This window comes from Azolla caroliniana, unplaced genomic scaffold, assembly GCF_043228905.1.
Source record: "Azolla caroliniana isolate FFs.n. ecotype wild unplaced genomic scaffold, voAzoCaro1.0.p SCAF_11, whole genome shotgun sequence".
NCBI classification, from domain to species: Eukaryota; Viridiplantae; Streptophyta; class Polypodiopsida; order Salviniales; family Salviniaceae; genus Azolla; species Azolla caroliniana.
This window is the reverse complement of record NW_028230446.1, coordinates 621413-634070: the sequence shown is the minus strand read 5'-3', so window position 1 is coordinate 634070 and position 12658 is coordinate 621413. Positions and strand designations below refer to the sequence as shown.

The 12658-nt window shown below is 42.1% G+C and overlaps 2 protein-coding genes across 2 annotated transcripts; one reads left to right on the top strand and one right to left on the bottom strand.

Annotated features, from left to right (window-relative positions):
* The first annotated feature begins 213 nt into the window (after nt 1–213).
* On the top strand, nt 214–2488 carry LOC147857503 (tubulin beta-1 chain-like). The gene is made up of 3 exons (XM_087327076.1): nt 214–683; nt 1250–1519; nt 1600–2488. Exons 1-3 carry the CDS (start codon nt 281–283, stop codon nt 2274–2276), a joined length of 1350 nt encoding a protein of 449 aa, XP_087183202.1. The 5' UTR covers nt 214–280; the 3' UTR covers nt 2277–2488.
* A 1217-nt stretch (nt 2489–3705) lies between these two features.
* On the bottom strand, nt 3706–5881 carry LOC147857502 (uncharacterized). The gene is made up of 2 exons (XM_087326723.1): nt 5260–5881; nt 3706–5114 (listed from the first exon to the last, which is right to left on the bottom strand). The coding sequence occupies exons 1-2, from the start codon at nt 5731–5733 to the stop codon at nt 4131–4133; spliced, it is 1458 nt and encodes a 485-aa protein (XP_087182849.1). The 5' UTR covers nt 5734–5881; the 3' UTR covers nt 3706–4130.
* Between the last annotated feature and the right edge of the window lie 6777 nt (nt 5882–12658).

Genomic DNA, 12658 nt, shown 5'->3' with positions numbered 1-12658 from the left:
TCTCTCTCGTAAGAGAAAAAGAGAGGGAAAATACTCATTAAAAAAAAAACACTAAAACACGCGAACCTACCCACCGTCCGATCCAGCGAGCGGCATCAAGGGCGTGCGCAGACGATCTCTCTCTGTCTGTTTGCAGGCTACTACAGCTTTTAGGGTTTCTTCTTCTCCTCCTCCTCCATCGCCATAGCCATCGCCATCGCTAGCTTTCTCTTCTGTGCCTCTCCACACATTCTCCTTTCTCCTTCCTCTCTTCTCTGCTCCCCCCTCCCAACCTGCCGCAATGCGTGAGATCCTGCACATCCAAGCCGGCCAATGCGGCAACCAGATCGGCGCCAAGTTCTGGGAGCTGGTCTGCAGCGAGCATGGCATCGACCCCACCGGCACCTACTGCGGCGGCGCAGAAGACTCGGAGAGCCAGCTCGAGCGCGTCAATGTGTACTTCAACGAAGCTAGCTGTGGACGCTACGTTCCCCGGGCCGTGCTGGTGGACCTGGAGCCAGGCACCATGGACAGCGTTCGCAGCGGTGCGTATGGCCAGATCTTCCGCCCTGACAACTTCGTCTTTGGCCAGTCTGGCGCTGGAAACAACTGGGCCAAGGGCCACTACACCGAAGGCGCCGAGCTCATCGATTCCGTCCTCGATGTCGTCCGCAAGGAAGCAGAAAACTGTGACTGTCTCCAAGGTACTACTAGGCTTTTTCCTTTGGTGTAGGCTATATATCTCATTCTCCTGACCTTTCTTTTCCCCCTTTTTTATCACGGAGATTTGATATTGTATGCCAATGCACGTAGATCTGCAATTCCACTTCTTTTTCCTGGACACGCACACTCTATGTTTGATCTGTTTTGTTTCTTTATGACATCGTCTTTGTACTTCTGCATGCTCTCTGCCTCAAATGTTCTGTGCCTACAATCACTCGTTCTTGTCTCCCAGTGTGTATGTAGAGAGAAATAGGCCTACCTTGTCTTCGCTGCTGCTTCAATTGATTAACTGATTCCAAAGAAGCAGGTGCTGCAGGTTTTGATTATCCCCGTGGATTCCTTCTTTTGTTTGCTTGCCTTAGATCATGTGTGACTTGTCTCTGTGATACCAACCGATTTTGGAAGCGTGGAATGTGAAAGATGTTGGGAGTTGCAATTTCACAGCCTACAAACGTGACAGAGTTTAGAAAAGCTTGTCACTGTCCTTCTCTGACTGTGCATGTGGATCTATGTTGGTTTATATTGAATTCGGTTGTATTATCTGTAGGGTTTCAGGTGTGCCATTCCCTCGGAGGAGGTACGGGCTCTGGTATGGGAACTCTTCTGATCTCCAAGATCAGAGAAGAATACCCTGACAGGATGATGCTCACATTCTCTGTCTTTCCTTCACCCAAGGTTTCAGACACAGTCGTGGAGCCATACAATGCGACTCTTTCTGTACACCAGCTCGTGGAGAATGCTGATGAGTGCATGGTTCTTGATAACGAGGCTTTGTATGACATTTGCTTCAGAACCCTGAAGCTCGTAACACCTACTTGTAAGCAGCTATCTTCCTAATATTCATGTAGTTTTGTGAGCTTATACCTTATTCTAATTCTTTTCTTTTCTTTTCTTTAGTTGGAGATTTGAACCATCTCATATCTGCTACTATGAGTGGTGTTACATGCTGTCTTCGATTCCCTGGTCAGCTTAACTCTGATCTGCGAAAGCTTGCTGTGAATTTGATCCCATTCCCTCGACTCCACTTTTTCATGGTTGGATTTGCTCCTCTCACGTCCCGTGGCTCCCAGCAATACCGTTCTCTTACTGTGCCTGAGCTCACACAACAGATGTGGGATGCTAAGAACATGATGTGCGCTGCTGATCCTCGCCACGGTCGCTATCTCACTGCATCTGCCATGTTCCGTGGTAAGATGAGCACCAAGGAGGTGGACGAACAGATGATCAATGTGCAGAATAAGAATTCTTCTTACTTTGTGGAATGGATCCCTAATAATGTCAAGTCGAGTGTGTGTGATATTCCTCCCATCGGTCTGAAGATGGCCTGCACCTTCATTGGTAACTCTACATCCATCCAGGAAATGTTCCGAAGGGTGAGTGATCAATTTACGGCTATGTTCCGAAGAAAGGCTTTCTTGCATTGGTACACTGGTGAAGGAATGGATGAGATGGAATTCACCGAAGCCGAGAGCAACATGAATGACCTGGTTTCTGAGTACCAGCAATATCAGGATGCTACTGCAGAACCTGAAGGGGAGTATGACGATGAAGATGGCGAATATGATGAGGCCTAATGTTTTAGTTCAGAAGAGCTTTGCTTTTCAGTTTTGCTCGTGTATGTTTGAGCTGTGCCCTCAGCTCATGCTTCTGTGCCGCTGTTTACTCCATGTTCTGAATTTACCCTTGCAGTGAATGTTCCCTTCACACACTTATCTCTCTCTCGCTCTCTCTAACCACCCATATACAACTTAAATAGAGTAAATGAAGCAGTTAGTTAACATATGAACTGCAATTGTCTTGCGTTTTCCAGAGTTTTGTCTATGGTTTAAGATACACATCTTTGAGTGATGTCAATTAGAATGATAAGTAACACTAACACTAATCATGCACACTATCGACAAAATTTTAAACATTTCATGGTTTTTTGTACTGAGGTTAATAAAGGGCGTGTGTTAAATCTTGGGCTCAGTAATTTTGTTCCAGTGAATGCACTGACTACCCCAATTATGAATTTGCAATTTGCAGCCGGGGAAAAGAATTCAATTCATGTATGACAGGAAGCTGTGAAAATCAGAACTACTATGAATTGGAGGTGAAAATGCTTGTATTGAACTTTACGCTCCATTGGGTAGAGAGGCGATTAAAACAGCACCTATTACTTTAAGGTGGAGGCACTTGTATTGAAATTTGCGCTCAGTTGGAATCGATGAAATTATCGAACCCCACAAAGCTTTGTGGGCATGATCTTGGAAACTGAATTTAACTTTTGGCAGACTTTGTTTCCACTATTTTTCTACTTTCACATCCGGTTTGCCAGACGTCTGGGGAGAGTACTCTCACACTTGGTTGAATTTGTTTACCTGCATATTCCGAATTGGTTAATGTCTTTTGATAACAGATTGACACAGCTAAATCGATGGATGGTTCCAAAGTTGCAATGAATTATTGAGGGTTATAGTGAGTGATCAATGAATTATTGCAAGTTGCATGCAACCGTGTGTTTCCTTTCTGTTTGGATGAACCACATTCCCCAAGAAGGGGTATCGTGAATGATCAATGAATCGTGTAGAATGGGCAATCCCTAAGAAGGGATAACATTTCTTCTTTTTTGCATTGTATCTATCTATCGATATAAAACTGATGGCTCTCCATCCATGTATCATGTATGGCAATGGTTTGATTGAAACTTGGTGTATAGTCTAGAAAAAGCATACGAGTACCCTAACCCTAGCCCTAAGCTTAACCCTGACATAAACCGATACCCTACTCTTGAACTGTGAACTGTAGAAAGAACGGAAAATTACCCAGAATCTTGAAAAGTATGGTTAGCTTACGTCTTAAAATTAGCTCTGTTGATGCTACCAACGAGAAGATTTGGCAAATTAAGGAGCACAATTTGTTTAATCTATTGGTAGAGACAAGCTAACCCAATTAGATAACAAGTTCACCCACCTTTGGAGGAAAGAACAATCCAATGGTTTAATTCATGTTCCCAAGAGCCCGCAAGGCAAATAGATATACCATATGAATTTATGCGTACAAGGACTTTGATACATATGTCAACAATACAGTGGCAGCAAGAAAGGTCACCTTACGGCCAATGATTTAAGTAGAATGGTATGATCACTTTGATGTACAATGTTAGTTAGCTAGCTAACCTTGGGATATACATACAATCGGTATTCTCTGGATTTACTTCCCTCTAATATCTGTATCGTTAGCTCTCTCTGATGGGGTTCCTGAAGGCTCGAAAGCCCTCTGGCAACTTGAAGAGATTTGCCACACATGTTTTGCCATTTCCTGCAGCAGCACGAAAAAATGAATTGCCAAGATTCCCAAGCTTACTACATATATCCGCACCGAATCGATCTTTCAACACGATGGAGGATGTTCCGCAAATGTTTCACATAATTTGCTTCTGGTTTGCCTCACCGCTTGCAGGGCAACTGGAGGCTGCCCACTTCTATTGAGGGTTTCGTTCTCAGGGCGGGCACGGTGGGCACCCTGGTGTGCCCAATCCATCTAGTAATCATGGATGTTTCGAACTCTTCGTCTTCATCATCGCGCTGCTCCTTACCACTAGTAGTCATTGCATCCAAACAGTGGAGGAGCTTGGGACAATGATATGTGGCGGGCGATGTTTTCTGATTTCGGCTGTCATGAAGATCTGATTCGGACAAAGGATGTTTGTCGGATGAACGAACGGGGCTGCAACAGCAAACTAACGAGACGATCAGAGCCACGATGAGAATGAGGAGCCCAATGATGCCTCCTCCCAGGCTGAGGAGGAGGACGATGATGTGGTGGTGCTGGTCATGGTGCTGCGCAGCTCCAGCTTGGGGCGAAGCCTCCGGTGGCAGTCTTACACCTCCTACAATACCAGATGGATGATGATTGTCAGTAATGGGAGCTTCTGATTTATCCCCTGGAGCAGCCGAATCTGGAGATGGAGCTGAGTGCCTTGTGGTTGTGGAGGAATTGGGTGCAGGCCCCAGGACCAGAGCTGTGTCGGTGAGAATGGAGGAAGAGCAAACATTAGGGGGCTGTGTGAGGTTGGAGAAAGAGAAGGAGCCGTTGGGGAAGAAGAAAGCGCAGAGCGGCTCAGCTAAGATGTGGATATCTGAGCCGTTATTCTGATTTGCTGCTGCTGCTGCTGCTGCAAGATCGGGCACGGTGATGGTGATGGCAATGGAAGGAGTCGACTGTTGGCTGGAGACCGTCAGTTGGACCTCTGTGAGATCGCTTGTGTTCAGGGCTGGCTGATCGCCATTAGAGGAGGAGAAGAAGCTACTGTTGGTTGGGTAGGTATAGGTGGCGATGGCGACGACTGAGCTGAGGAAGGTGTAGCCAGCAGGAAGCGTGTAGAAGGTGAAGTTGAGGTCGCCATGGATGCGCCGGTAAACCAAGAGGAGCTAAAGGCGTGGATGAAGAAGAAGATGGATCAATGAGCAAAACACAGGCGCACAGAAATGCATCATGGACTGTGTGTCAAATTATTCATGTACTGCTACAGGAAATGGAAGATTCAACAGAGAATGTGTGTGTGTATATATATACCTCAGTAATCAGGAGTCCATCAGCAGTGGAATCGCTGCTCTGCAGGGCGGGCAGGACACCCTGTGGAAGATCGAAGCCATTGAAGCGCAGGCCTCTGCGTCTCAGGCTCCCGGCCTTCGCCTTCAGGACCTGGCATCCCTTCACGGCTCCGCGTAACGGCTCCGTCCAGCTCGGCAGGTTCACGTCGTAAGCCATGCCCGTCTTCACCTCGCGCCCTTCCTGCCTCAGCCTCCTCAGCGCGTAGTCTGCTATCTCCTCCTCCACCTCCTGCCTCCGCTGCTTATTGGCCGCCACAATAGCAGCTGCAGCTGCACCGCCATCGCCATCGCCATGGGCCAGAATGTGAGAGGGATTTGCGTCTGTGGCGGCATGTAGGATGCAGAAGGCAGGGATTAAGAGGGGCAGCAGCAGGTGCCATAGCCGGCGGAAGACAAGTAGGGCGTGTGTGTGCTCCATCTGAGACTGCTTAGCCATGGCAATGGAAGAGGAGAGATTCTGCTGCTGCTGCTGCTGCTGCACACATAATACTAATCCAAGATCTGTCTGGTCTGTTCTGATGGATTGCTAAGAGAAAGTGGCAGAAATGATTATGACATACATACCATAATCCATACTCAGAAGTGACAAGGCTTCTAACTGACTTACCTACTGATTCATTCTACCATTACCATCAACTACCTGCTCTTAACGGTAACATTGAAGAGAAGAGGAAGGCCATGGCACATGGCCATGTCACGAACATATACATACATACATAGATTAGATATGGTTGCAACGGCCCCGATTCCTGCAGTGCCTGCCCCCCCCCCCCCCCCCCCCCCATCATCATCATCATTATCATCATCATCATCATCATCAATGGTGTGAGTGGGGGGGATGAATCTCGAGTCCCAAAAGCCCAAAAGCAAACCAGCAGAAAGAAAAGAAACTGGTGGAGCTCGGATCACGAAGAGTAAATAAATATAGACATACATACATAAAACACAAAAGACGAGGCACCAAAATGCAGCAGTAAAACAGAAAAAACGGAACTTGCTTTTTTGTTTTTTTGGTTTGGGGAACAAGATACAACAGCTTTTATCAAAATAAAAGAAAACTTGTAAAGCAGGGGCTTTCATTACATAAATATGTAGATAGATAGATAGATAAGATAGATAAATAGATAGATATGTAGATAGATAGATAGATAGATAAATAGATAGATATGTAGATAGATAGATAGATAGATAGCATTCATTCATTATGTTCTCATTTTGGCTATTTATGCAATTACATAACCTCATGGAAGGCAACCACAATTAACTCTGCATCATTGGATTCGCGAGCTCAGGTGGGGGGTGTATAGCACAATGAGATAGCATTGAATCGCCAATTTTGGAGATACAAGTCCGGCCCTCATTTCTCATTGATTATGCGTAGAATCGCTTGTTAGCTTCTAAGGAACTGAACGTCTCTTCGTAGGTAGGTCCTAACAAAGTTCTGCGCTGTACGACCCTAGGTTTGATTGAACTTCGATCGATGCGAGCACATCACTTTGCAATGTTTTCCCCATGTGAATTTGCCACAAGAAATCCCCAAGCGGCAATCGATCGGATCGTCGTTTGGATATTTACAACTTTCCGTCTCGATAGTGACAAATCCTAAATGAGTGCATCCACTTTTTCTCAAACGTAGTGACCCCGTCCATTGTCCATCCACGACATACATAGTTCATCATTGATTACTTACACTTGGCTTTTCCCGAATGAGGGCGCTAGAGTTGTGTGCTTTGCGTGTGTACTCTCTACCACAACATTGACACATTCACGAAAGAAAGTCGGAAGTAGTTTCACAACTATTTCTAATCACCAATGTTGGCCATTCTAGTGCCAATGTACTCAATGATCGTCAAGTTCTAGCTTTTGGACAAATTGGGATAGATGCAATTACTACATTGCTCTGAACCAGGGGAAGTTGTTAGAAACTTACATGAGCTGAAACTTGAACTCCTAATTATGAAGAGTTTAAACATGCATATGGACACATGTTTATCTACATTCAAACCTATTTTCCATCATATTATTTTTACATTGCCTTTAAACGTAAAAGTTATTGTTTTCAATCCTTCTATTTTTTCATATAGTACATGTTTTTTTATATATTTAAACATATATGCTTAATTGTACGTATGTAATTATGATCAGGGATGCAAGTGTTCGTATAAGTAAATGAATTCCTTGAGTGTATGCGTATAGGTACATGTATGTGTATGATGGAGTGTATGCCATATACATAGGTACATGTATGTGCATGTATCGGTACACACATGTGTATGCAATATACATAGGTACATACTACAAACAAATATACATATGTATGTGAAAGTGTAGGTGTATGCCCATGACTCATGAGTAGGAATGCTAGACCTTCCTAACCCTAAACTTAAAATTTCTTCAACTCTTCGACGTCAACAAATCACAAGGAAGAAGAAAATATAAGAACAAAAACTAAAGAAAGAAAGGAGCCTTGAAATTTTGGCCCATGTCTTCTTTTACAATTCTTCAATGTTTTTTATCCTTGATCGCTTAACTTAAGAGTATGTTTTATTATTATTTGTACGGAGCACCTAGTTTAATGTACCTACTCAATTTGATGTTGTGACTTCCAAGAGAGAATTTTAATATTTTTTGCTTGGTTGACGTTTGAAACTATAACCCTCATTTTGCTAACAAATACATAGAACCAATTATGAATAATATTTTGTTTCTTATTTCCCCCTTCTTTATCTATATAAATAGTCTTTACGAACAATGAGCTCTATGGCCGAATGATGATATGGCCCATGCATCTTATATCTTGGAACTTGTGGTCTCCCTTGGTGTTAACATTCCTTTGCTCAATCTATGGTGATTCATTGGAAGGTTGTTAGTGGTGGCAAAGAGTTGTGGAAGAAATCATGAATTTACGTTACCATAACATCCCGTGTGTAACTCCTTGTGCTTTTGAAATTTCACCCCTATACCTCATTGTGGAGAAGTTTACAATATCTAAAGGGTGACAAGTTATTGAGATAATCGTTGAATTGCTTCATCATCTATGAGTGTCGTGATCTTTTGCGTGTTCTGTTGTCAACATTTGCTTCGATGCTTCAAACGCCTTAAATTTACATGTAATTCTTTGAGTTTGTTGCTCCTAGGTATGCTGCACAAAGAGAACTTCTTTCTCTTATGTATATCTTCCAACTAAGGTTGTGTAGGTTGTCATTTACCCTACATATGTTGACAAAATGAAATAGAGTGGAAGCTACAAACTATTATGTACAAGACGTAAAAGAACTCCTCATCTCCTCACTTAAATAGTTGATTGAAGGAATTAGTCAATGAAACCCAATGGTTTAACCAATATACTCAATAAGTTAAATAAGTTGTGAAAGCATATACATACATAGAGCCAAAACACATTCAATTTAGTTAAGTCATCACACTCACACAAGAAGATTAGTGTAAGAATTAAAGTAAAATACTTAACACTATTGCCATTGAAAACTAAATGGAGTGAGGGACAAAGGGGGCAGAGAGAAGCTTTAGCTAGTCTTAAGAATGTGGAAGCTCAATTAAAATACACAAACATGATATTTATAGTCTTTTACATTGTTTTAACCCCGTTCAGATTATGGGGGGCACAAGGTTTTATATTTTAGTTTCTCCTCTTTCTATTCACTTTCCTTCCATATACTTGCATACATTTAAAGTACTTATCGTACATAGCATGACTCATGAAGATATTGGCATTGACATGGGCACTGTCACATTACGGGCAAGACTAGGTGTTGAGAATCGAACTCAACTTCCCAGAGGAATAGTGTTCACACTAGTCGGTGGACAATTTACTACGACATTTTTGTAATTAGTAGAAAGGGCATTTGCCCTAGACTAGTTGGTATTTAAACCAACCTTTTGTAACTTAGTTACTGTTGGATGTAATATATAGTTTCTTGTTTAGAGCTCTCACTCTCTCTCTCATTCTCTCTTGTGCACACACACACACACACACACACACAGTCCTTCTGCTACATAGAATCACTCTCGATTCTTTACACTAGGAAAAAGGGAAATAGAACAAATTTGCTTGTAAAGATTTAGTTGGAAGTGAATTGGGTGAGCAACTATTTGGTAGAGATGTGAGATTGTCACTCTAGCAAATGCACAGAGAATTTACGAAAATCTCAACTAGGTGTATGTTGACTTCCACCGAGTCCTTGACAATTCCATCAAATGATGAGTTTAGTTTCCTATTAAATAACTAATGTTAGGAAACATCTACCTCATCAATTTGTAATATCAAGGTTTCGGTGGAATAATTATAAAAGGAGAGAGAGAGAGAGAGAGAGAGAGAGAGAGAGAGATGTATTGGAAGACACAATCTTGGCCATTTCCTGTACGCTTGAAGGTTGTACAATCTATTATGGAATCCATGATATTATATTACTTGCCATTGTTGCCATGGACAAAGAAGGCTTTGCATTTTGTTTTGCAACCTCTTCAATATTTGTTGTGGAAAGAGAGGGATAAGGTGGGAATCACTTGGGTTGTGTGCAATCATCTAACAATGCCTAAGCGCTTGGGGGGAAGCTGGAATATTGAACTTATCTATGCATATAATGGCTCGTAGATTTTCATTATTACAAGACATGTGTTCAAACTCACAACCATGGATATCTATTATTCAATATTTAATTGAGAACAAGGGTTTAACATATGGGAAAACAACGATTAAGGCTTCATGGTGGCACTTACTGAATGGATGTATTTGACTTAGGATTCCGGGCTCTTCATGTGTTCAACACTTGGTTACCTCATGGCAAGAAACACTCTTGTTATGTGTATGGAAACCGTCATCAAGTAGAGAGCATTGTAATTCTTTGCAAAAACAATTACTTGTGTCTTCTCAGTTATTATGTTGGCCAGGAAAGGAGAGAGTGCGCTCTCAATTTAATCATTATTTTCGTTTGGGGGTTAAAGAGGTGGGAGATATAGTTGAGGCTCCATCTCAAAGAATTTTGGAGTTTGTTGAAGCACAACAATTATGACGCATCCCGCCTAATTATGGGTTTATTTGGCACCGACTACAAAATATTGCATTGATGCAAGGTCCCTTACCTCTACAAACAGGAGAACAACCGTGGATTGATTGGTGTTTACGGGGTCAAACGTTGTTGTTACAAGTGACCACTAATCTTTTGTATCATTGCTACGAAAGTTGACGGTAGTCTAACGTGCCAAATTTCTTTATTGGAGTAAATGGAAATTCTTTCCTTAGTGGAGTGTTTATCTTGCCTATTGGCAATTCAACATGTTCCACTGCCCATGTAGCGTAGTTAGTGGGTAACCATACTTCATTGTCACACCCATTGTAAGTATAATGTTTTTTACACACATTTATTAATATAATTGTGTGTTTTCACAAAGAGATAGATAGATAGATAGATAGATAATATTATCATCTTCGAAGGTCAAATATGACCTATGAGACCAAAAATATTAGTGTGAAAGTGAGTAGTGACTCTCGATGTTCAAGAACTTTACCAATGAATGTTGCAATCGAGAGTGAACATTGTGGTTGTGAGAGGAATTCATGCAAGGATTGGGCTCGGTCAAAGAGATGTGGAAAGTATGGCCGAATATGATCAAACGCAGAGCATTGTATCAAAGTGTGATACTTAGACTCGCAAACTTGTTTAGGGCAAAGTGTGTATAATCGACCACTCTCATCACGTGTGCCCCAACGCCCTGTCTCACATCGCAATGCATGTGAGCTAAGCCGAATGGAAGCAATGGTTCGAATGGCAGATAACGGTATGGGCTCTAACATGCATCGATGTGTACGATTTCCCCGTTCCGCAAAGAATATGGTTTTGTAGTTAGGTGCAACATGTGTAGTATAATGTGTGAAGTGTGAGCCTCCACATTTGTCCCATGTCATGATACATTGGCGTTGCAAAAAGGCCTCATTTACAGAGGAATCTAATGATGCATCATGAAGCTAGTGTTTCGCATCCCATCTACCAAACCAATTTTCTATATCTTGCATCCAACCGGAACACAAAAATTTGATTTTACGCGTCTTTTGGATATTTTTGCTTGCTTCCCACGCAATTCTAGGAAGTCGATGTGAGGGACTTTTTTGAACCTTAAGCATGTATTCAACAACCCTTTCCATGGCCATAATCTCAATGGGAAGCGATCCCGTCTCAAGGAGGAGGAGGGTGTAGGGCGCTTGTTTCTTAACTTGTAGAAACTTTGTAAGAGAGAGAGAGAGAGAGAGAGAGAGAGAGAGAGAGAGAGAGAGAGAGAGAGAGATTTTGTTATCGTCTTTGCAGGTCAAATATGATGTATGAGACAAAAAATATAACATTTTCATGAACTTGATGTTCAAGAACTTTACTAATAAATGTTGTAATTGGGAGTGTACACTATGAATGTGAGAAAAATTCATATTAGGATTGGGTTTTTTGTTGAAGATGTGTGGAAAGCATAGTCAAAGGAAGAGCATTGTATCAAAGTGCGACACTTATATTCTTGAACTTGTTTAGGGTAAAAGGTGCATAGTCTACTATTCTCATCCATTTGTACCCCCAAAACCTCGTCTCGCATTGTAGTGAGTGTGAGCTAAGAAGTTGTACACAAACAATGTGATGGACTTTAACATGTATTGTCGTGTGTGGTTTTCCCATTCAAAGAAGAACATGGCCTTTATAGTTAGATGTTATGTAGTATAATGTGTGAAGCGTCAGCCTCCATATATTTTGATACATTGATGTCGCAAAAAAGGCCTCGTCCGCACAGGACTTTATTGATGCACCATGATGCATTCCATCTTCCAAAACCAAATTTTTTTCCATAGCTTGCATCCAATCGGAACACAATGTTTTGCACGAGTACAAACATATTAGTTTCAAGTGGCGAACCTTGGTCTCGGGCCTCAATCTACTCTTATGTGATAACGATGAGAGGGAAAAAAGAGAGAGTGATTAATGCAATGACTTTATTCACTTTAACATACATACATGATTAATCTCTTCACTTGAAGCATACATTAACATAAAGAGAAGAAAACTGAAGGAGAAGAAGAAGAAGAAGAAGACTGAAGAAAGGCTTTATTATTGATTGATTGATTGAATGATTAATTAATGGTAATGGACACATCTTTTTCTGTTGCCTGATGATGATGATGATGATGATGATGATGATGTTGTCACGCGTGTCATTCCATTCCTCTGCGAAGAAAACAGATTTGGTTCCTTCGATCCGAGCCTGCGAATGAATGCCGGCGGAAGCATACATAATAGTAGCCATCCATGGCGATTTTAGCAGGCAGCAGCGACCCTGGATTTCAACAGGCCTCCGCCTCCGCCGCTCTG

Coding starts and splice junctions, on each gene's coding strand:
- LOC147857503 (XM_087327076.1), top strand. CDS start 281: ATGCGTGAGATCCTGCACATCCAAGCCGGCCAATGCGGCAACCAGATC. Junction 684..1,249: donor AAACTGTGACTGTCTCCAAG/GTACTACTAGGC, acceptor TATTATCTGTAG/GGTTTCAGGTGTGCCATTCC. Junction 1,520..1,599: donor GAAGCTCGTAACACCTACTT/GTAAGCAGCTAT, acceptor TCTTTTCTTTAG/TTGGAGATTTGAACCATCTC.
- LOC147857502 (XM_087326723.1), bottom strand. CDS start 5,733: ATGGCTAAGCAGTCTCAGATGGAGCACACACACGCCCTACTTGTCTTC. Junction 5,115..5,259: donor ATGGACTCCTGATTACTGAG/GTATATATATAC, acceptor CCACGCCTTTAG/CTCCTCTTGGTTTACCGGCG.